Source organism: Boleophthalmus pectinirostris, unplaced genomic scaffold (genome assembly GCF_026225935.1).
Source record: "Boleophthalmus pectinirostris isolate CB_2022bp ecotype Guang Dong unplaced genomic scaffold, ASM2622593v1 HiC_scaffold_16, whole genome shotgun sequence".
Lineage (NCBI taxonomy): Eukaryota > Metazoa > Chordata > Actinopteri > Gobiiformes > Gobiidae > Boleophthalmus > Boleophthalmus pectinirostris.
Genome location: NW_026571095.1, coordinates 3,662,729 through 3,687,735, shown reverse-complemented (window position 1 = coordinate 3,687,735; position 25,007 = coordinate 3,662,729). Strand labels below are relative to the sequence as shown.

At 39.2% G+C, this 25,007-nt stretch overlaps 1 protein-coding gene across 1 annotated transcript in view; it reads right to left on the bottom strand.

Annotated features, from left to right (window-relative positions):
* Window positions 1-2,398: 2,398 nt before the first annotated feature.
* atp1b3a (ATPase Na+/K+ transporting subunit beta 3a) overlaps window positions 2,399-25,007 on the bottom strand; it is a 28,024-nt gene continuing 5,415 nt past the window's right edge. The window contains exons 2-7 of the mRNA XM_020917275.2: window positions 23,884-24,012; window positions 19,159-19,257; window positions 12,751-12,941; window positions 10,232-10,295; window positions 3,444-3,517; window positions 2,399-3,026 (exon numbers count right to left, since the gene is read on the bottom strand). Coding sequence (XP_020772934.1) covers window positions 2,859-3,026; window positions 3,444-3,517; window positions 10,232-10,295; window positions 12,751-12,941; window positions 19,159-19,257; window positions 23,884-24,012 — 725 coding nt within the window. The 3' untranslated portion in view covers window positions 2,399-2,858. The remainder of the gene's footprint in view (window positions 3,027-3,443; window positions 3,518-10,231; window positions 10,296-12,750; window positions 12,942-19,158; window positions 19,258-23,883; window positions 24,013-25,007) is intronic.

The window sequence follows — 25,007 nt, the reverse complement described above, 5'->3', positions numbered from 1 at the left end:
GCAAAATTGGTTCTACTTGTAAAATGATTCCATCAACACAGACATTCGCATGAACAGTCTGGAGTAATAATAGTTTTGCTTCGGGTGTTTTGTGGAGTGGTAAGTTTTTAGTTTTAGGCTAACTATGGCCATTGACATGCACTAGCCTAGCACCAGTGACCTCTGCAAATAAAAGGACTGGATGGAATATTTTAAAAAAATGTCTCCACACGTCTCCAACACTCTAGGAAATGAGGTCCTATGTCCAAAATTCCGAACTGTCCCTTTAAAGATGTAATATGCAGGATTATGTTGCTATTCGCTCAACTCCTCTAATATCCTCGATTTCTGTGCTAAGGAATAGACTCGATACTCGATTCTGATACCACGATGATAATCAAAACACTCTGTAGAATGTGTTTTTGACATTATCACGTGGTCTTATATGTGTGTGATCCCTCAGTGGTCCATGGGTGTATACTAGTCTATGTGCTCTTATACTTGTTAAAATCATTCTAAAAACATTCAGGAAAGGTTCATTTCTGTCCTATCAATGCAAATTTTTGAGTAATGATACCTGCTCAAATGATAACAGTTTTAGCTTTGATTAGTATGTTTGTCTATTTCCAACATATTACATTTTAAAGCTACCATCTGGAACTAAACTGGCTGACCCGTCCCTGTTGTTTTCTCACGTCTCACCACTAAATGCTTATCTGTGTTACTTCTGTTCAGTAGTGTTTCGCTCTGGCCCAGAAGAAGACCAAAGAGCACAGTGGGCGGGGGAGGGGAGGGGGGCAGCTTTCACATCCGCCATCTACTGGTGAAAAAAAGAATCGAATAAAAACGCAGATGGTAGCTTTAACAGTGCACAAACATTTTAAAGGCGCATTGTGTAGCTTTTTTGGAGGAAGGTCCTTCAAATACGTTCCATGGAGATGTAATTGCTTTGTCTGGAATTTTTCGCAGGATAGTATTAAAGCTTTCTATCGTCATGGAACCCAAACCAGACAACTTACAGGTCAGATCTGTGGAGAGAAACCCCCTGTAATTTCATACATAAGGTAGAGCTGTTTAACGTAACACTGTGGAACATTTCAGACAGAGCAACTGACCATATATCCATAGAAAAAAAGCAGCTGATGGACCCAAAACCAAAAAGTTACATAGTGCAATCTTTAAATGACAAAAGATGAAATTGCAAAAAAAAAAACAAGCTTCCAAAAAATAAAATAAAATTATAATGAAACTGTTACCCATTCCATGAAGTATTTGAACACAAAGCTGTACATATTTCCGGTCTCTTGGTTCCGGCGCGGTGAGGTTGTGGTGAGGTTGTGTTGAGCAGGCCCGTCGACAGAAATTTGGAGGGCCCCGGGGCAAGAAGCCATGCACGGGCCCCCCCTCTAATATGAATTAATAGGTAGAGGGTCCAATTCTGGGCCTCTAAAACCCTAGGGCCCGGGACAACAGACCCTTTTGTCCCCCCCTCCCACCCCCGTCCCCGTCTACGGCCCCGGAGCTGAGCCTGCGTGGGAGCCCTGACAGTTGGAGTCCTTAACACTCGTCTATTGCAGTGGAGGTGTGTAGACGGGAAGACAATTGACGGACAACATGCAAACAGACAGACAAACAGACAGCACAAGACTGGGCCATGGCCGCACCACAGCACATAAATCTATCTAGAGTTCCCTAAATATGTAAGTTTCACAATGTATTTCTTTATTTATACGTAGAAAGGGACTTTGTAATTGGCATTTCATATACAAGGATACAGTGGCTATACTTGATTATCAACATATGTTTTCTATGAAGTCTCTGAAGTGAAAATGGTACATGGAAAGCTATTCTTTCTCAAATACTATACAGCAAGATAAAAATTCTCTGCATTCTCCGCCATAATTCAGATCAGCATTCACACTGTAATGGGAGATGGCGACAACACTTCGGAAATACCAGTGTTTCCATAAAGGGATTTACGATCATTTTGGAATATCGCGAGGCAAATTTGTGACTGGTTCCGTAAACGTCAGATTTTTGTTTTTTTTTGTTTACAACAGTTTTACTTCCAACCAATAGCAAGACATCACACACAAAGCTAACAGACACATTAAGATACATTGCTATTTAACTGTTAGCCAAAAATACTCACACAGCCTTGCAGAAGAGTTTACCTTTGCCTTCTCCAAACATGATTCACGGCTTCCTTTGCGTATTGGCAGTTAAGCAAGAAGTTATTATTGGAATGATAATAATTTGCATTCAAAACCATGACGGAGCAAACTCGAATCTCACATCACAAGCAGTTTCCACTATCTGTCAAAACACACTTATGGAATCACACAGAAGAAGAAGAACATCTCATTCAAAATAATAGAAGCTATTCCGCAAACTACTGCAAAATCCACCTCAGCCTTCCATCAGCAATCAGAAACCAGTCACAAATTTGTCTTTTTACGATATTTCAAAAATTGAAATGGTATTTTATGGAAACACAACCATAACAAATGAGAAGTAAGCTAGAAGTATGATGGCTTGTTCATAATGGCTCTCAGATGAGGCTAAATGATAAGATTGGGCAGTGCAACACGTGGGTTTGCGATGAGGGATGGTGGAGCGTGGATGGGGAGATGACGGATCAGGTGCAAAGCCTGTATCTTGTTCGTTGGGATCTTGAAGGAGGTCAGCAGAAGGAAAGAAAGGTCATAAAAGTCATCAAAGCAACATTCGAAGAGCTTTCCAAACGGCGGTGAAGCCCATTGAACGCATCCTTTGGCAGAATGCTGCCTCGCTGACGTGATGTGACTCTCCCTTTCAGATTTCGTAGCTTTAGAGCAACATTGGCAGCCTCTGCTTTGCATCCCCGCGCTCAGCGGCCTTTACTCCATCACCTTCACTTTGAAGCTGACGCGCCCCAGCCACTTGTCTCGCTCATCGTTGTTGCGCAGGTCAGTGCCCTCTACCCGGCACTCCACAGAGTGCTCCTTATTCAGATCCTCCTTCCCCAACAGCAGCTTGACCGCCACCAGGGGCTGCACGTAGTTCTCCTGCAGACACAGGCACCGTCAGCTCTCATCAGGCTGCGTTTACAGCCTTACACGTTTACATGTCATGTTCCAAATGCGTGTCATCTTCTTTAAGTCGATAGAAAATAAATACTATCATCAGTTATCAAAACTAGTTCTTTGTATCTTTTACAAAGATACAAAGATACATCCCTCTGACGGCCCTAGACCCCACTTTAGGAAACACTGCTAAAAGTAATGTGCTTAAATTGTAAAATAAAAAGGGAAATAGAATCTAATAGCATTAATCATATTGTGAGAACAGCAGTATAAATATCTCTTTTGCCAGCATCAGTATTGTCTGGATCTATAGTTTATACTACTATATTACTGTACTTACAGAATAAAAATATATTTTATAATGATTTTTCAGATGAAAATGTTCTTTACTATACTTACATGGGCCTTCTTGCCGTAGTAGGGGAAATACTTCTTATCGATGCGGCCCTCATCGGGGTAGTACGCCATCTGCACTGGGTAGTCTTTCTGCAGAGGAGAAGGAAGTACAGGTGTATTTAGCAGTGCTCCCCGAGCCTCTGTCTGTTCACATTTACAGCATTAAATGTTATTAGAATCCAGAGAGAGGACTGACACATGGGAGGAGAGCGCGTCAGGAGCACCCAAAGAGCCGCCTGTAAATGTCACACAGAATGGAGGTGACTGTACTCAAAAGAATGGCCTATTCAAATGCTTTAAATGTCAAGCCTCTCCACAAACCAGCACAGCCACGCAAACACCACAGACAGTACCACAGCTAACATACCATAATCAGATTACATACAATGATTTAAGTTATGAAATGTTATATAAGGCTCATAGTAATGTGTTAAAAGGGCTAAAACAGCTAAAATGAAGTAATGCATTCCCTATGTTAATGTCAGTAATTAAAAAACAGACACCCTCTATTATTTATTAATTTTTTTTAATATGATATCGTCTGAGGAGTGCCGCTAGGGGGCGCACCGGTAAAAGGAGTTAGGAATCCAAGGGACAGCGCTGCAGAATAAACCCTGCAGTCCTGAGATGCGAAAGACAAATCATCTGTCCTTTGTATTCCTTTTCCAGGTTGGTAAAAAGTAATTTGTGTCACACCCAAACAGTACAGTGTTGAGATAAAACCGCTAATATGTATGTGTGTAAATGTGAACACTGATTGAGGCGAAGTTGTGTGTAAAACGCATTTTGAAGCGAGAGCTAGCATAGAATGGGCTAGCACAGTTGTAAAGATGCAGCGCGGGTGTGTTTTGAGTTCATTATTAGACACGGGGTGAGCTGTTCATAAACTTTTCTAAGCTTTTACTTTGTACTTTTTGTAAAGCTTCAGCACAGAGTGTACATGTTAAAGTTGCAGTTCATGTGCAAGTGCAGCGCCAGTGTAATGGGCCATTATCACGCTTCTGGGTTTTGTGGGCGGGGTTTGTCGAGTTTGTGCACTTCCACTTCCGGCGCAACAACAACAATGGTTCAAACGGCGGCTAGATGTCACTGCTCTTTTCAAATTATGAATTAATCAACATGATCAATGCATATCTTTGTAAATACTTTGTAATAGCTTTATAATTGGAAATAGAAGTTACTGGGACCAGTTAAAGCTCCACAGCGGGAGCAGTACAAATGTAACATAGACACAAAAAGGAGGAATAAAGTCCAGTTCAAACAGGTGTTCTCGCTCTGTCTTTTTTATTTTCTCATAGCATCGTGAAGTCCATTGAAGTCCTAAACGAAACGAAAAGCCTGGCTGAAGCAGACTTTTTTCTCCTTTACGTGCTAGCAAAAGAGACACTTGTATGCCGATGTTAGCTGACTGAAACTGAGAGGCGAACTTTCTTCCTCTCAGAATACAAATGACATGGGTGAATTTACTTAGCCTCAATTAAAAATGAATACTCTTGCTTTTGTTGGGTATGTTGGGTAAACGCCTTATATCCATACACCAAACTGAGGTTAGCATAAGCTACCCTACCTGTTCTAAAGCATAGGCAACCCCTGTCCCTACATACCGTCACTCCAACAGACCCCCACTCTGTCATACCGTCATTTCGACAACCCTCCACCCCGACATGCCCCCATTCCGACACCAATGAACCAGGACTAAACCAGGACGAATCTTGAACGAGAGAGAGAACCGCCATCCCGTATTGGAGGGTATTTGGCGTAAAGCTCCGTGCCATTAGAGCGCCATTAGAAGTGCCAGGTTAACGAGTGCGTAAAAGTCCGCATCTTTAAGTGCGCACACGAGGAGAATGAGCTTTGCAGCCGCCTCTTTATAAACTTTTATGAGTTTATAAGGGACCGACGCATTTCTGGGTCCCTGTGTAAGCCGCTCTGTCCTCTATGACCAGGTATTATTCTAATATTTTAGCCCTTATTCATGAAACTATCCAGATTCCTAAATCACTGATCTTTTTAGTGCCTCTATCTGACTGCGAGCCCGGCACCGCTTCTCTCTCGCCACACACCGAGCTTCACAGCGTGTTCTTGTGCGCCCTAGTCTTTAGTGACAGGTAATGAATGTCTCCTGCTCCTGTCCATTCGCAAAAATGTCCAAACTGTCACACAATTCAGTTTTTTGTAGTTTCTCTGCTTGGCCGTATCATTGCACCTTGAGCCAAATGCGCGTCGTCGAGCGCCTCCATCTGCAGTGTCAGGTAACGCCCCGTAACCTCTTCATTCATAAAAGTTCCAAATTCTTACACATCTGTCCCTTGTAGCCGCGCTGCTCGGCTGCACTTGCAGAACCAGGACCTTTACGCACAGTGGTGCCTTCAACAATAGGATTCTGCCACTTCGACCAATCGAAAAAGAAATGTCGGCGTGCAGGGATGTTTGATAAAAAATGGAAATGCCGCTACTCTGACAATAACACGTCAATATCGGAGTGATGGTATGTCAGAACGGCAACTGTTAGCTAGTAGTCACTCACCTTCAAAGTCGTAGGTGAAATTTAAAAAAAATAAACTGTGTCCATTGTCCACTTTGGAGCGGGCTGTGATTGAATGTTGATCAATGAGATGATGTACGTCGGAAAAGGATATTTTCGGTAAATTTTTAAGGGATGTAGTATATGTAAACAACTTCGGTTCGTCCATCATGAGTTCAATCACCAGAGCAACAATTCACAGGAAGTAGGCGTGCACAAAGATCACTGAATGCGGAAGTACTATGTATCAGCGTGATAATAGTCTATTGATGATGTCACGAGCTGGTCGCCATGTTAAAGTTGTTGCAGCTAAGTTAGTTACATAATTAGTAATTAATTCGATTTAAATGGTACAGTTTTGTTTGGTTGTTAATGAACATATAAATGTAAAATGTTAAACATGTATCAATAAGTTTTGCAAGTAAGATGTAATAGAAATGCTGTATAATTGAGTTTGTGTAGCAACATGTATTAGAAATAATTTGTTATGGCAGAATAAACCCTGCAGTCCTGAGATGCGAAAGACAAATCATCTGTCCCTTTTATTCCTTTTCCAGGGTTTACCTTCACACCCCTCTCGATTACAGGAGGGGCAACAGTTACACCCATCAATGATATACTGAAAAATGTGAAGGGCCTTTCTTTATTTTTGGGGTCCTTGTGTACAAAATAGTTTAGGTGCCCCGACTTTTGCCAAATTACCAAAATGATTAAAAATAGAAAGAGAATTAGTAACTGTCTTGTAAGTTGTTGCATAAATACCACTTTATCATTCAATTATAAGCAAAATTTTATTAATAACAGAGCTCACCAGTCCCACTCACTCTTTGGAAGTATATTTTTCCTTTTTTTTTTTTTTGAAAATTTCAGATATAATGAGTTTTAAGGCATGAATGAGGCTATGTGGTAACTAATGTGGTAATGTTCATAAATGCTGTTGTTATTTTAAGTCCAAAAAGCACATTTAACTTTTTTGTATAATAGCAGTTTCTAGGTTTCAGAAACTTGTGAAATAGATTTTAAATAAAGTTATACATCTTGTCGTCACTGGTTACCACTTTGCTGATTAACGCCAGCTTTACAAATTTTTATTGTTTCACTGTTTCAGAAAGTCAGTGGGGAAAATGAATGGGAAATCTACTTCCGGAACCAATCAGCGACTGTTGAGCTCCAAGTCAAGGTACAGTTATTTTCTCAGATGTTCATCTATGGGGCCCCCTAGTGTCCAGTGGGGTTCTACACATAGGTGGGTAGAGTAGCCAAAAAGTAATGTAACTTCAAAATAATATTACTCAAGTACAAATACAAAGTAGAGGTCCAACAAATTGTTCAAGTAAGAGTAACTGTCAGGACGTAACATCTGATTTACTGATATTGTCTAAAATTGATTTAATACTAAGAACAAAACATTAAATAATGCATAAAAATAAGAAACAAAAGCATATCTGAAGGAGTAGTGCAAGAAATGTTCAAATTGTTAAATATTGTCAACATAAAGCTTTTGTCATTTGTAGACTTATTCACAGTGAGAAGAGTAACTAAAGCTTAACTCAAGTAAGAGTATTTGCCAGAGCTGGGACCAAGTCATTGTTTTGCAGGTCTCATGTAAGTTTTAAGTCTTTGACCTCAAGACCGAGTCAAGTCCCAAGTCAAATACAGACAAGTCCAAGTTGAGTCTCGAGACACTGGTCCATATGTCAAAGTCAAGTCCAAGTCGTCTGCTTTGAGCTTCAAGTCATTTCAAGTCTTTAAACCAGAAAAGTACCAAATATAGTTCAGATTTTTGCAATTTATATGAATTTTAAACTAAATTGTACTTAAAAAAGCCATGGTATAATTATATATGAGTGTTAATAAATAAATAATAAATGCAAATTTTTCCTTTTTAAACGTCTTGAGAAAAGTTTGAATTATTATGGTCAGAACAGAAAGAATTCAGATTTAAGAGTGTTAAATAACTGTTTTTGTCATTGTAGTTCTCTGTCGTTCCCTCTGTTTTACAGTATTGTACTGTATTGTACTGTACATTACTGTAATACATTCGAGGATTCCACATCACTGTACCTCAGTTACTGTTGCCATAGTAACAAACAGAGATGTGGGAGGGACATGTTCCAGTGTGTTCCTTTAAAATTAATTGTATCAGCTGTAAAGAGAAAAATATTTTCTAAAACATCTATTTTCTAGGAGAAGCAGCAAGTCTTCCCAAGTCACAGGCCTAAAAATAGTCAAGTCCTAAAAATATAGTGACTCAAGTCTGACTCGAATCCAAGTCACTACTCGCAAGTCCCCACTTCTGGTACTTACTGTTACTTCAAAGAAAATATTACTTATGCATGAGTAAAAGTATGAGTAGCCTTATTATAGGGTGACCTCAAAATAAGGTGACTTCAAAATAAAAAAAACTGGGACACCCCGTTTTTTGGTGTTTGTAATACTGAAACTGTGAAACGAATGTGTAATTAAAAATTGAAAATTGTTCTGCAGAGACCATTCATGACCAACATGTGAGTCATGTATAGTCACATTTTCTTCGTGTTGTAGTAATTTTAAGCAGATTTTTTTGTATTTTATTTAAACAAATGACAATTTATGTCTCTCTTTACTCTTGGCAGGGATGAATTTGGTCCAAAATAGAGACATCTGGGACATTTCTTGTAAAAAACTGGAACAAATCAGTGGTTTTGGATAAATGTGCTGGGACAGGGGACACAGGGCTCAACACTGGGACTGTCCTGGGTAAACAGAGATGTCTGGTCACCTTGGCCTGCTCCCCACCTCTGCAGAATCCACACACTGCACTGCTTGCCAACGCTAACCAAAAACAATTGTTGCTAATAACTGCTAGCCTGACAGTTATTAGCCTAATAGCTTTTAATAGCTTTTAATCTTTGGGGTATTATGCACTTACTTACTTTACTGTCTGTGGTTTTACATTTCACCAAATTAAACCATTACTTTATCCACTTCACACTCTTACCCTAAACCCATCGGTGACGCATGCAGGAAGAAAACCAAAAGAAACATGTGACTGGGACTGACACATAAAAACATAAGACAATGTTAAAAGTTTAAAGGGCCCATATGACGCGGTTTTCTGATTGGTTATTAACTTTTTCCTCATCTCAAACAAACCCGGAGTTGGGTTTTGTTCCATTCAAACATGTTTAACTCACAAACCTGCACATTTAGGCTGAAAACACCCTGTTCCACTTTGTGAACATACAGGAAGTGAATCCATGTGTCATTTCTTCATTTGTTTTTCAAAATAAAACCAAAAATAAGAAAACGAAAAGAAAAAAAAAACAGTTTTCTTCATTATTTGTCTCTAAAAACAAAATGAAAAAACAGATAATAATTTGTTTTTTCGGTTTTCAATTTTGTGTTTAATTGAAGAATGGAAAAAATGGTTAACGACTGTTTCCTGTTTTCGTGACTTAAACTGAGATGCCGGACTTTTGTGCTGCAAACAGACTGAACCAGAAAACCAGGACTGAACCAGGACTAAACCGTTTTCAGTCCTGGTCTGGTCGCGGGCTTAGTCCCAGTCTGGTCCCGGACTGGTCCCGGTCTCAGTCCCGGTCTCAATTACGACCTGATCCTGGTCTGGTCCCGGTCTCAGTCCTGGTCCTGTTCCCAGTCTCAGTCCTGGTCTCAGTCCTGGTCCTGTTCTCGGTCTCAGTCCTGGTCTCAGTCCTGGTCTCAGTCCTGGTCTGATCCCAGTCTCAGTCCCGGTCTCAGTCCTGGTCCTGGTCCTGGGCTAAGTCCTGGTCTCAGTCCCGGTCTGGTTCCGGTCTGGTTCTGGTCTGGTTCTGGTCTGGTCTGGTCTGGTCCTGGTCTGGTCCTGGTCTGGTTCAGTCCTGGTTCGTATGCGGCGCAAAAGTCCGAAATCACAGTGTAAGTCACAGAAACAGGAAATTGCTGTCATTCATTTTTTTCATTTTGGTTTTGGAGACAGTTTTTTTTCCCGTTTTTTTATTTTTGGTTTGATATTGAAAAACAAATGAACGAATGATACACGGACTGAAGTGCTCCACTGTGTTTTTAAACTCCGTATAACCTCATTAGAATCTAGATAATTTCAGACCTCAAATTGACCATGTGTGAATGAAACAAAACAAGTCCAGGTCTGTTTTTGAGGAGGGAACAACATTATAAAATGGCTTAAATCTCACAAGAGTCTTTTTTTTTTGCATAATATAGGACCTTTAACAAAAATCATAAATTGCAATGTTTGCAAAGACACAGACGGACGGACAGGACGGACAGGGACGGTTCACCTTCACTGTGCAGTTGATGTAGGGATCCCCACGAGGCATCAGGCCAATGATCTGTGAACACATGAGGAAAAACATTAGATGGCATAGATATACTTTATTAATCCCAATGGAAATTCAGGTACTTAGAATGAAAAGGCAATGTGGTTTGTTTTTAGTTCAAACAGGAATACAGCTGATCAATTTCTGCACAAAATAATAAATTAGTTTGCGATTTGTCTTTTAATACATGCATCACGAATATCGGACCTCTGGTCATTGTGCAAAAATGACTGTCAACCCGCCACGTTTATTTTCCCAGTGGGATGCGTCTATTGTCAAATTCGATCTTTTCAAGTCTTTTGAACCATATCACTTTTTTCTGGTTCTGATATTGTCATATTTTAGTTTTGGGATTTGGACATTGTAATTGTGTGGTTGTTGGATCCTAACAGCGGAAAACGACTCGAGAAATGGGCTTCAGAAGTTTGCGAACTCCATAAATGCAAAAGGGAATCAGATGTGTGTGACTGCAAACCTATGTTCAAAGTATCAGTATCAATCCTGCCCATCGCCTTCACCTTTCACTATTTTTCAATTCCGTTGGGAAGGGAAACGTTTGAACAGAGGTTTGCAGTCTTAAAAGTCTTTAAAAGGTCTTAAATTTCATGTTCCTAAATTAAGGTCTTAAAAAGTCTTTAATTATGTTGTCCAAGTCTTATTTTTTTCACAAAGGTCTTAACATTTTTCAGGCTATTTTTTTTTTAACTCAACCAGGCCGCAGTGCAATGCTCAAAGGAGGGAGGAAAAAAACAACAACAACAACGTGAAATCATGTAACGTGAATGAACGTCTAATTTGGAGTATGTGCAAACAGTACTTTGGTTTCTGGCGCCGGCGGCAATGAATAAACAATCAGTAGAATGGAGGAAGACGTTGGATGGATCATGGGGAAGTGTCGGTTTAATCCACAGTGGCTCTTAGATTCTAGATATAGTGGTTGGTTGGTCATTATTAGAACTGGATCTGGTGTTTTTCACCCGCATAATGGCTTCGATGTTGGTCTTAATTTTCATTTAAGTGATCTTAAAAAAGTCTTTAAAAAGTCTTAAATTTGAGGTAGTCAAACCTGGGGATACCCTGTTAATAACTAAAACTTGATGAATTAAATGCCTGTTATTATTATTATAAATCTATCATTTTGATGCCTGACTTTGTGCACTCATAAATAAATAATAAATAAATAAATAATGGCTTAGTGATGATTGTTGTTGTTGTTATTTTTATTAGTGTTCTTATTTTTTATGTATTTATTTTCTTCATTCTTACACCTGCTTTGTCTGCCTCTAATCTACTCCAGTCTCTTCTAGGTTGGTGTGTTTTACTTAAAGACCACACCCATGTTCTGTTTTTTATCTAAACCCTGATGAAGAGCAGGTTGGTCGAAACATGTTGGCTTTAGCCATTTAAATAAAGGCCTTTTAACTGTATTTTTCCTCATGTGATTTGTACTTCTTTGGAATGCCTGGAGTCCATTGTGTTTTAAGTTTTGATCCTTTTTCCAAGAGCACCCTCTACCTGCTCCCACTGACTGGAACACCTGCAGCAAACAGCCACACTTTTGTCTTTTCTGTACAAATAATGGTTTATGTTGTTTTATCAAACTGTACTACATATAGGTTTTGCTATGTCTCTTATGTATACAGTACTTTATTTCTTGTGATCGCTAAAATGAGTAGCTCTATGAACTTTTTGTGTTGTAAAGGTCTAGCTCATCCAAGAAAAAATATTCAGTACCCTTGTTTTATAGACATCTATCTATTATAATCCTCTGAGTTTCTTGTGGCCGCTAAAATGAGCAGCTCTCTGGCATTTTTGTTTTGTAAAAGTAGCTCACTGGAGGAAAAAGGTTGGAGACCCCTGGACTAAAACAATGTAGTTACTTAGTTTACTTAGTTTTAGAAAGATGGACACCTTAATAATAACTAATGTAATAACTCTTTGACAAGGATTGTTCTAAATGTTTATTTACACTGCTGATCTTAATAAACTAAAGTAAAAAAAAAACAGGAACAGCTCTTGTCTGAACAGCTCGTCCGTTCTACATTCTGTTTTCATCAGTTTACTATCTTTGCCTTTCAGGTCAGTTCTGTTAAAGAGGTGTCACACTACTATAGTATTATACTTCTATGGCATATTAACTGTAACACGTCACATATTTAGATCACCGTGTTACCGTTTGTTGTTTTGAAAATGCTATATTCACCAAAAACAACGTGCAAACATGTTTAATCAGCTTCACTTTAATTTTTTACCGCTCTGAGTCCCCCTCCTTTTGCTCTCCACACTAAATCACTATCACGTTACAACCAGGATGCACACAGCTGATGAAACTACTACACATTGCATCAGATTTGTGAAGTTGTTTGGATGGGATTGTATTGCTAACTGTAAGGAGAGCTCATACAGGGCCTGGGAGAGACGCCTAATTGACTCAAACATGGAGGAATTTGAGCTCTTTTGTGTTTACCCTGTTGAGTTTGAGCAGGACGCAGGGCTGGCCGTCGGAGTATCCAAAGCTGGTGTCGGAGAGTCCGGAGCAGGCCTTCAGTGAGCCCCTCTTGAAGCTGCAGACCTTCTTCTCCTCCACGTCGTCCTGGAGGAAGTACTGACCTGTGACACAGTCCTGCACGTTCTGCTCCTGGAGAGTGTCATTGTACCCTAAACAAGAGATCCACAACAATCAGATTAATCAAACCAACACTTTGACTGATTCATGTTTGAGTAAACCCTGGACTGTCTTACATCTGAGGCTTCAGTATTCACAAAAACATCCTTTCATCTACACACTAAACCAGGGGTGTCAAACTCAAATTCACAGAGGCCAAAATTAAAAACTGGGACTAAGTCGTGGGTCAAACTAAATATTGTAAAATTTCAACAACATCTGCATGTTTTCTCTTCTTTGATAATGTTAAACCTTTTCTTATTAAAATAAATGTTTAATAATAGTTTTGGTTAAACATTGAATCAGAACACGCAGAATATAAAATAATAACAACATTTTAAATAAATAACGTCTCTATAGCCTATCTGTAGCCGACGAGCAGCTCTAATACATAATATGTAGTGATGGGCAAACGAGACGGAGCACGTCTCTTTCTTTCTGAAACTAATCGTCTCGCAGCAGCCGCTCACGTGACCAAAGTGTGGAAGTGTCGGCCCCTCCCCCTACTGCTTCGCTCTGCGTGTCAGTCGCTTCAGTGTATCGAAGCGCTTCATTGGCTCAGTGAATGTTCCGCTCTGCGATTGGTTCAGAGTGTTCAGCGCACTTTCGTGGTTTGACAAGCGCTAAACTGCTACAGTATAAAAGATGCACCAATATTTCTTAAAAATGTTGGGTAGTGAGGAGTATTGTGTGACGTTAGTGGTGATTTTGGTGACTTTTGGCATTTGTTTCATTTTCGATGGCATCTACAAGTGGAAAAAAGTGATCCATGGTTTGGGATCACTCTGATCTAATTCCACCAAACAAGGTACCACCTATTTTCTTATTTACAGCATGTTATTTATGTTGCTCTTTACATATTATTTTAAATCATCATTATTATTGTTGGTGTTCGGTACGGTGTTTGCTCTGCACACAAGTATTGTCTTACACTAACAATACTTCGATGCTGAGACACCTGCGTGCCAAGGGTTAAATTTGTCCACTAGAGGTCAGTGTTTGTCCGAGGCCTCAGACACGTCCAACCATTTGAGACAATGTTGCGACTGAGGTGTCAGTGTTTCACGAGGCTCCATTCGCCCATCACTAATAATATGATCTATATGATATGATTTGATATGATCTCAAGGGCCAAATATTATTGTATCGTGGACCAAATTTGGCCCCCGGACCTGAGTTTGACATGTTTGCTCTATACCCTCCCACATCCTTGTTCTTAGTTGCATTTATTTTGACAATCAAGTGAGTGATACTTTATATGTTGGGTTCTAAAATCATCATCATGTTTTCAAAAAAAAAAAAAAAGTTAAATTCGATTTATTTGGAAGAAAAAACTTTCAATTTCCCCACTGCTCACTGCATGATCCAGATGTCAGAAGTTAAAGGTGCACTATGCAACTTTTCTGGTGGAGATGTTATTGCTTTGCCTGGAATGTTCCTTGGTGTTACATTAAACACATCCATCTGACAGTTATTCATTCCTCTACTAGACATTGCACCATTTTATTTTCAATTTTGAGTAACTGTGATCCCAGCCATATAGTGACATCCGAACTTTGTGCATCTAGCAGCGATTGTTTGTAGACTTGTCTGAACTGCTTCACTCCTCAGTGTGATAGCAGTACTAGCGCCCTCTGCTGGTTGTGGTGTTAAGTTATACAATGAATTTAAGATGTAAAACAAGACAGACTGAGGTTTAGTGTGAGTGAGTAGTTCCAAACTCCTGTAAGCTGCCTCGTACTGGACCAGTATTAATTGTTCGTGTTGTTTTATGTTAACGGTGCAGTGTGCGTATGTTTGATGAACGAGGACCATTGTGAACAGGCACTTTCACACAGAGTGCAGTGCACAGTTTTTCATGAGACTCTCTCTGCTCAGCAAGAACAATCTGTGTGTTTTATCTCCACACAGCAGATTCATGCCCAAGTCCTGCATTCAGAAGCAGAAAACCCAGAGTCTCTGTCCTCTCAAACACTTTTGCTAAATGTTGCGGTCATTTTTTATCCTCATCTAGAGCTTTCCACTGCCTCACATATCCACAATAATATCTCTCGGTTCAAATAAACGTGATCGTCCAAACAGATTTATTTATTTTTTGTTCAGTGATACATATGAAATGAAGGAGCTCATTCATCACATATCATTTACAAACAAAATGACATTTCTTTTTCCCTAGTAAGCAGCCATATTTGTTTTGATTCTGACGGACCATGCGCGACTCTGATTGGCTAATCCACCTGTCAATCATGATTGCAATTCATCTTGCAGCCCCAGTTTTTATCTTACTGCTTTAAAATGTGTTTGTTTCATTTTGTTTATTTTTCATCTTGATTTAAATTAATATTTTGATACTTCTCATTGTTTTGCAGCTGCTCATGCACTTTATTGTTGCAACACTACGATTTTCCCCTTCAAGAACTCACTAGAAAGAATTTACTTTTATAAATAAATGAGTTCTTTACTTTGCATTATCTGATACATTTGCCCACTACATCTTTCCACTAACATTTATCTATTTAAAAAAGTAAAATGATCTCAGATTTAGTGGTTGGTCAGCTGCAAAATACTGTAGCTTATAACATTTAGTATTAAAGCTGCATGTAGTTGGAATAAATCCTGTTTACAGGCACAAAAACCAACTCTCAACACCAGATTCATGTTGCTGCAGTACAAATGGTTGTTTAAGACTTATATTACACCTGTAAAACTTCACCATTTTAACCCAAATATTCCAGATGAGTGTGTAAAGCGTGGCAGGGAAAAGGGGACTTTTTCACTGTATGTGGCAGTGTGAAAAAATACAACTGTTTCGGAAGGAGGTCACTACTGTAATTTCAGATTGAATTGAGCGTGAGATGCCATTAGATTGTAAACTCGAGTGTTCATTTAAATAGAAAGCAGCTTGTAATTTTTGGTTTATTGCAGACCAAACATGTTATTGCTCTCAACTGGAAGGAAATGGAGAGGGCCAGAGTAAACCAGTGGATTAAATGAATGTCCAGCAATCAAAGCAAAGAAATTGAGCTCCATATTTAAAGGAAAACTCGAGGACTTTAAAGACATTCGGATGCCATTTTTGCGCATTGTAAAGAATTTTGATATGTAGAAATCATAATTCAAACTGCGTGAAGTGTGTGTTTTCGGTTGGGGGAGGGTCTTAATGTCTGTATTTTTAATGTATTTTTTATTTTTATTATTTTTTTCTTTTTGTATAATGTTTTGTATGTTTCAATATGTGAAATTTGTGGGGAAAAAAAGGTGCACAAAGTAACATTTCTAGTGAAGCGGCTTGTCTCCATGTTTTGTCTACTCTAGAATGTTCCATAATACAGATTTATCAAGAGAGAGGTGAGCAGGTTACAGCAATATACTACATTACAGCTCAGATCTGTGGAAAGTCGCCCCTATTCACTGACAGAAAGATTGTATTTTTGAACAACAGAAACACCCATGATGAATAAATGCGAAATAGAAATGTTTAATGTCATATCATGGAACATTCCAGGCAAAGCATCTCCATAACATCTCCATGGAGACAAGCAGGTAGCCAACCCTGTACCTGAAAAGTCGCACGGTGCAGCTTTAAATTGTCCTAAAACATTTTAAATCTTAATACTAATCTTCATATATCCAGCCAGTGTGATCACAAATGTTGTAAATGAATTGTCACACCAAAATTTTAACAGTTTCAATAAATATATAATTGTCCGATTCAGTTCACGGTGCATATTTTAAACACATTCAGGAACATTTGTATTTGAGAGGATGCTGCTGAAACATGAACTGCTAAAGTAATGCAAGAATCACAAGTATTTCTGAGCATGTATGTACTGTATGTAGAGCTCAGTGTCAAATGTCAAAAAATGTTATGTTTTTGGCAGAATTTGCAATTGTGCGGCTTCTGTAAAATGATCACTGAGATGCATTAACCAGAAGTATGTCAAAAGAGAATCGGAAAAGTGAGCTGTTGCGAAATCCATGTATCATTTGCTCATTCTTTTTTCAATATAAAACCAAAAAGAAGAAAATGTAGAAAAAAAAACAACAGTCTTCTTCATTATTTGTCTCCAAAACCAAAATGAAAATGAAAAAACAGGTAACGATTTGTTTTTTCAGTTCTGGATTTTGTGTTTAAATGAATAATGGAAAAAACAGATAACAGCCATTTTCCCGTTTCCGTAACTTAAACCGTGATGCAGGAATTTTGCGCCGCATACAGACTGAACCAGGACTGAACCAGGTCTGATCAGACTGGAACCAGAGCGGGACTGAGACCAGGACTTAGACTGGGACCAGACCAGGACCAGGCCGTGATTGAGACCCGGACCGAGACTGGGCCCAAACCGAGCCCAGACTAGGATCAGACAGGGCCAGAGAGTGGGACTGAGACCGGGACCAGACCGAGACTGAGACTGAGACTGGGACCAGACCAGGACTGAAAACGGTTCAGTCCTGGTTCAGTCCGTATGCTGTGCAAAAGTCTGGCATCACAGTTTAAGTCACGGAAACGGGAAACGGACCTTATCTGTTTTTTACATTATTTATTTAAACACAAAATGAAAAACTGAAAAACTGACGTAGTAGTAGTAGTAGTAGTAGAAAAAACTGTTGAAACTGAACTGTAGAGATTAATTTAGTAATTTTTTTCCTTTTTAAATGTCTTGACAAGATCTTTACGGTCAGAATAAAAATAATTCAAATTTAAAAGTGCTTCTCAAGTCCGAGTCAAGTCCCAAGTCACTGACCTTCAAGTCCAAGTCCAGTCCTAAGTCTTTGTCCATTTTATCAAGTCAAGTTTCAAGTCCTAAAAATAGTGACTCAAGTCTGACTCGAGTCGAAGTCCCACCTCTGATATTTAGTCCACACACCTTGACTTGACTCATTCTGATTTTTTTCCATCATCCAGACTTGGTTTGGTCCTGATCTGGTCTAAATTAACTTACAGCTTTGGCTTCATTTTAGTACCACATTTGAGTGAGTAAGTGTGAACCCTCTCTTATCTGAACATCTGAAGGACGCAAAATGTTTATGTTTGTGCCAAAATCAGCCACCTTGCTGCTTCTGCACAATGATCAGAGCGACGCTTTAACCCAAACTACGTGAAAAGAGAATTAGAACAACAGTGAGCTGCTGGGTCACTACTACAGATGAGACAAACAATCTTGTGAGATTTTTTTAACGTTTGGATTGGATAAAAGATGTTGTTAAGTACTGGCGAGTTACATTTTTTGAGAAGCTGTAGTCCTTAAGAGCAGTGCTATAAAGCCAGCAGAAATATTAAATGCAGTAAATCAAAAACAGTAAGGCTAAAATTCAGAACTGGATCTCACAATTTATTTATAACAATGTCAAAATCTCATCTTGTCTTAGTCTCGTAGCTCCAGTGTCGTGTTTCTTCTCGTTTTCTGGTCGTTGTATCTTGTCCCGCCCCTCGTCCCATCGTCTAAATACTGTTGTTAAAGGAGATATATTCCGCAAAATCGACTTTTCAGATCTTTTAACCATGTTATAGTGGCCTCTCAAAGTGAAAACCAGTATTCAGAGTGATTCATGCATGTTTGAGTAACTTTAATTCTCCTGTATTTCAGATGTCATCGCTCTGATCTACCGCCGTTTCACCTCCGCCAGTACACACCCGCTGCTCTGTCAAAGTACGTCAAAGTAAGTACATAGTATTTTGAGCAGATTTTGAGGTCTAATACAGCTTCAAATGTGGTGACTTTGAAACAGATTTGTACAGAATTTTGTCCGATAGAAACAACTTATAAATTTAGGAATGTGTGAAAAATAAACCGCAAGACTTTTCAGCAGATCTCAGACAAAAATATGAAATACTTTTACTTTTCAGCCTTGTTAAAAACGTAGTGGAGTAGAAAGTACAGATACCTGCGCTCAAATGTAGTGAAGTGAAAGTAAAAATTATCTTCTTTAAATGTACTCAAGTTAAGTACAGATGTCTCAATGAAAGTAAAATACAGATACCTCTTTTTTTCTTTTCTTTTTTTAACTTAAGTGCAGTTTTATTACTTTTACGTCATTACATTCAAGACACATTTTGCGCTCGTACACGGGATAAAATCGGGTACAGTGCCTTTATTGAGCCCCTTGGACATTCTATAACTTACATAATGACATTACTGCTAATTCCAAACAATAAACAGTATTTCCCATTATCCCGTCACACCCCAGAGTGAAGCTAAGTGCACTTACGCTGCAGGAAAGACTCCAGCTGTGAGACGTAGCCGTTGTATTTACTGGCGTCCGACTTGGTGAACGTGATCTCCATAGTGTTTGGGCGGATCACCATGCCTGAAAGCAAAGAAAACATTAGAAAAAAAAAAAAAACGTCTTTGGCCCTTTAGTTTAATTAATTGGTTGACGATGTCCCAGTCGACCAAGATTTCTATTATTTCATTCGTTATTGTATTTATATTTAAAGGTGGACCATGTAACTTTTTTGGTTTGGGAGTCTGTCACCTGCTCGTTTCTACAGATATGTCATTGCTCTGTCTGGAATGTTCCACAGTGTGACTTTAAACACCTCTACCTTACAGATTACACAATTACAGGTGGTTTTATAACTCAAAAATACCTTTAAAACTGGCATTCTGACTGTGAGCGGCATCGCCTCTCCGCAGATCTGACCTGTAACTTGATCTGGTTTGGTCTCCATGAAGATAGAAAGGTTTAATGCCACACTGTGAAACATTCCAAGATTTATGTAGGACAACACCAGATAGGAGAATGTATTGAGCGATGTATTGTTCGATCAGTCATTCTTAAAGGGACAGTTTGGAATTTTGGACATAGGGTCTCGTTTCCTAGTGAGTCAGAGTGTTGGAGACGTGTGGAGACACTTTTTGAAATATTCCATCCAGTCCTTGTATTTGCAGAGGTCACTGGTGCTAGACTAGTGCATGTCAATGGTCATAGTTCTCCTCCCACTAAAAACAGTCTTACCCACTCCATAAAACACCCGAAACAAATCTATTATTACACCAAACTGTCCATGTGAATGTCTGTGTTGATAGAATAATTTTAGAAGTAAAACCAACGTTGCATTTGAAGGATTTCTGTCTGAGCAGCAGCAGTGAGTTGTACTTCCTGATAGAAAGCTTGGCAGCGGCGGACTGATATATGAGAAAATAGTCCCTCAATATTATTCTATCTATTTCATCATGCGATAGAACAGATAGAATAATGTTTGAAATAAAACTAACCTTGCATCACATGAATCGTCGCATGTTGAGGGACTATTTTCTCATATATCAGTCCGCCGCTGCCGAGCTTTCTATCAGGAAGTACAACTCTTTGCTACTCAGACATAAATCCTTCAAATGCAAGGTTGGTTTTACTTTTAAATTTATTCTGTCAACACAGACATTCACATGGACAGTCTGGAGTAATAATAGATTTGTTTCGGGTGTTTTGTGGAGTGGGTAAGACTGTTTTTAGAGGCAGGCTAACTATGGCCATTGACATGCACTAGCCTAGCACCAGCGACCTCTGCAAATACAAGGACTGGATGGAATATTTCAAAAAGCATCTCCACACATCTCCAACACTCTGGCTCACTAGGAAACGAGGCCCTATGTCCAAAATTCTGAACTGTCCCTTTAACCACAGGGCTCAAAGTAGGACTGTGAAATCACAAAATATAAACATTTAATATGAGATTTGGCCCAAAGTTAATTTTTATGGAAAAAGTTGGTCCCCAAACTCAGAAAGGTAAAGAACCGCTGAGTTAGATGATGATTTCAGATCTATCTTTGTGTTTCCTAGTGCCTTTCTGTTTGAATAGTTGATTTTGTATAAAGCTGTAGTCTTCTGAGTCAGACACACGCTCAGATCATAATAGTTTTGATAATTTAATCGACTAATGGATCAAAAGAGCGCTTAAGTCGACTAAAGAAATCCCAGCCCTCGTACAGTCAACAAAATGGTGTCCAACTGCTCTGAAACATTCAACTCGGAAAAGAACGAGATGGAAACGGGTCGATACAAACAGCTCAGCATCAGTGTAAATAAATAATGTGTGCTAAAGGGGAAAGTTGATTTGAAAACACACACTGAGTTCTACATATTGATACATTTCAATAGTACAGTTTATATTAGTATAGTCACTTTGCAGCTGACGTCATCAACATTCTGTGAGTGTGAAGGTAACTGGAGGCACTGCTCTGTCTGAAGCGCTGTTAGTCAAGTCAGACTTTATTTATTTTATCTTTATTTGAACACAATCTGACCAGAAAGAGATGACTTATTTGAAACTAAAAGTGACTAAGAGGTGATCTGAACTGTGCCGTTTAACCGGTCCCTTTGTCGATCACACATTTTTAGTCGAAAATCAAACACCGAAACTAACAGGACCATGGTTGCTCGTCAGTATTGGGAAGGTGACTTTTAAAATGTATTCCCCTACAGATTACAGATTATATACCCCAAAATGTAGTTTGTAACAGAATCCATTAACTTGATTTGCTGTAGAGGAGCAAACACGAGGATATTGTAACATAAGATGTTTTGTCTGCTAAAAGAAAATAAAAAGCCCAGACTTTACTCAACCAAATTAAAAATATTATTTATAGAAGAGGAGGAGACACGGTCCGCACAGCATGGTTTAGTCCTGTTAAATCCTGGTTTAGTACTGTTTTAGTCCTGGTTTAGTCCAAAATGTGAAAACAGGAAAATACCGCCGTGTAATCCATTTATTTCAACAAAATAACTGTAATCCAATTACCACTCACTGAAACAGTAACTGTAACTGAATACAGTTACTCATAATTTGTACTCTAATTACGTAACTCCGGTGCATGTAATCCATTACTCCTCAACAGTGTCGCTTGTACTGATCACACTCTCTTGAAAACAGGCTCTTTAAATCTATTTTGTCAATCTAAAAATATATCAGGCTGTTTACTAATGTGTGCACTGTGTCATCATGGTTACTGCTAAACATTTGGCCATAGATATATATGCAGAAACCCCCAACATGATGTCACTGCAAAGGATCAGTATTCCTTCAAGTCCTGTTTTTTGGCCATATACTTTGATTTGGTCCAATTTACCTCTAAAATGTTTGTCTGGATGAAGAATATTGTACTTTAAATTCATTACAATTATTAATTACTATTATTTGATTATTTAAAACCACATTTACTTCATTTGTCTTAGAATATAAAGATAATATATTATTACTAACACATTGAATACACCTATAGACTGTTGTAATGCCACCTGAATGCCACTGTGGGTCCATTTCAGACTCAGATTTGTCAAAACCTCTTGAAATGGCAATGAATTAATCTGCTAAAAATTCATAATATTAATCAGAAAGTCAATAATTTCCAATTATGAGTAAACATATTCTGATGCAATGGTCCCCAACCCTGTTCTTTCCTCACAGGGACCAGTACTAAACATGCAATTAGCAGAAGTAGACAATAAAATGTTTGTGATCGTATTTTCCTCTCGGGCCTGGTACTGCGCCGTGTGGACACATTTCACATGTTTTCTACAATACACGATTTCTCCTCTGTCTCTTCAAAGTTTTTGTGTCTCACCTGGGAAGGTCACACGGTCCCTGTATCGGGTCTTGGTTTAGTCTTGGTTGGGTTCTGTCTTAGTCTTGTTTTGGTCGTGGCTTAGCTCTGATTAGGTCCAGGTTTAGATCTGGTTTAATCTTGGTTGTGTCCTGATCTGATCTTGGTTTAGTCTTGGTTTGGTCTTGGTTTAGTATTCATTTAGTACAGGTCAGATGACTTGGAGCATCTAGAAAAGTGCAATATAATACCAAATCATCATCATCATCATCCACATGTTTTCTAAAATACCACACATCTGCCTCTTCACAGTTTTTGTCTCTCACCTGTGAAGGGCACACGGTTCTTTTATCTGTCTTTAATCTTGGTTTAGTCTTAGTTTGGTCCTGGTTTAATCTTGGTTTAATTCTGGTTTGGTTTGTGCACATATTCTAATGTTTTCTACAATACAACATGAGTCTCTTTGCAGTTTTCTCTCACCTGTGAAGGGCATATGGTCTCTGTATCTGTCTCTGGTTTTAGTTTGGTCTTAGTTTAGTCCTGGTTTAGTTCTGGTTTGGTCTTGCACACATATTCTAATGTTTTCTACAATACAATAAATCAGTCCCTTTGCAGTTTTCTCTCACCTGTGAAGGACACACGGTTCCTGTATCTGTCGTTGGTTTTGGTTTAGTCTTAGTTTGGTCCTGGTTTGGTCTTGGTTTAGTCCTGGTTTGGTCTTGCACACATATATTGTAAGGTTTTCTAGAATATAACACATGAGTCTCCTTGCAGTCTTCTCTCACCTGTGAAGGGCACATGGTCCTTGTATCTGTCTCTGGTCTTGGTTTAGTCTTAATTTGGTCCTGGTTTAGTTCTGGTTTGGTCACATTTTCTAATGTTTTCTACAATACCACACATCTGTCTCTTCACAGTTTTTGTCTCTCACCTGGGAAGGGTACACGGTCCCTGTATCTGTCTCTGGTCTTCATTTAGTCTTAGTTTGGTCCTGGTTTGGTCTTAGTTTAGTCCTGGTTTAGTTCTGGTTTGGTCTTGCACACATATTCAGATGTTTTCTGCAATACAACACGTCTGTCCCTTTGCAGTTTTCTCTCACCTGTGAAGGGCACACTGTCCCTGTATCTGTCTTTTGTCTTAGTTTAGTCTTGGTTTAGTTCTGGTTTGGTCTTGGTCACATATTCTGATGTTTTATACAATACAACACATAAGTCTCTGTGCAGTTTTCTCTCACCTGGGAAGGGTACACGATCCCTGTATCTGTCTCTGGTCTTAGTTTAGTTTTAGTTTGGTCCTGGTTTGGTTCTGCTTTAGTCCTGGTTTGGTCTTGCACACATATTCTAATGTTTTTTACAATACAACACAACACATGACTGTTTTTGCAGTTTTCTCTCACCTGGGAAGGGCACACGGTCCCTGTATCTGGGCACGTAGTCGTCCAGGGTCAGCAGCATCACCCACATGGTCAGGGCAAACATCCCGGCCAGGAAACAGTAGAAGACCAGGTAAAAGAGGAGGATCAGGGCTGTGGAGGGAGGAAGGGAGTCCAGAGGTGAGTGACGCTTCATTTATAATTAACACAGGAGCAGTGTTTGAGTTTGAGTGGAGCTCCCTAGAGACGAGCCGTGTGACCGGGCTGCCACGCTGGATCACAGACAGGGTCCCAGAGCTGAGTAAGCCCTGACAGAGGTTATGTTCTGACAGTGCGTGGGGAGGCAGGCTGATTGACACTTCTGTTTTGGATGTAGACTCGATACGTCCTGGAGCTGAATGTAAAGTACATGGATTTGATTTAGTCCTGGTTTAGTCCTGGTTTGTTTTTGGTTTAGTCTTGATTTGTTCCTGGTTTGGTCCAGGTTTGGAGCTGGTTTTGTTCCAGTTTAGTCTTGGGTGGGCCCTGGTTTGGTCCTGGTTTAGTCTTGGTTTAATTCTGGTTTAGTCTTAGTTTGATCCCGGTTTGGTCCAAGTTTAGTCTTGGTTGGGTTCAGGTTTGAAACTGGTTAAGTACTGGTTTAGTCTTGGTCTCGTCTTGGTTTATTCCTGGTTTAGTCTTGGTTTAGTCCAGATTTAGTCCTGGTTTAATCCTGGTTTAGTCTTGGTTTAGTCCAGATTTAGTCCTGGTTTAATCCTGGTTTAGTCTTGGTTTAGTCCAGATTTAGTCCTGGTTTAGTCTTGGTTTAATCTCAGTTTACTCCTGGTTTAATCCTGGTTTAGTCTTGGTTTAGTCCAGATTTAGTCCTGGTTTAATCCTGGTTTAGTCTTGGTTTAGTCCAGATTTAGTCCTGGATTAGTCTTGGTTTTTAATCTCGGTTTACTCCTGGTTTAATCCTGGTTTAGTCTTTAGTCCCGATTTCAGTCTTGCTCAATTTTACGTTTCACTGACATCTTTGATTTATTTTTGACATTTGTCACCTGAACATTTCAAACAAACACTTCTCAACACCTTTTTGCTTAAACATAATCATATTTGCTTCATTTTTCGAGCGCTTTTTCCAAGACGTACCATTATTTTCCATCGTT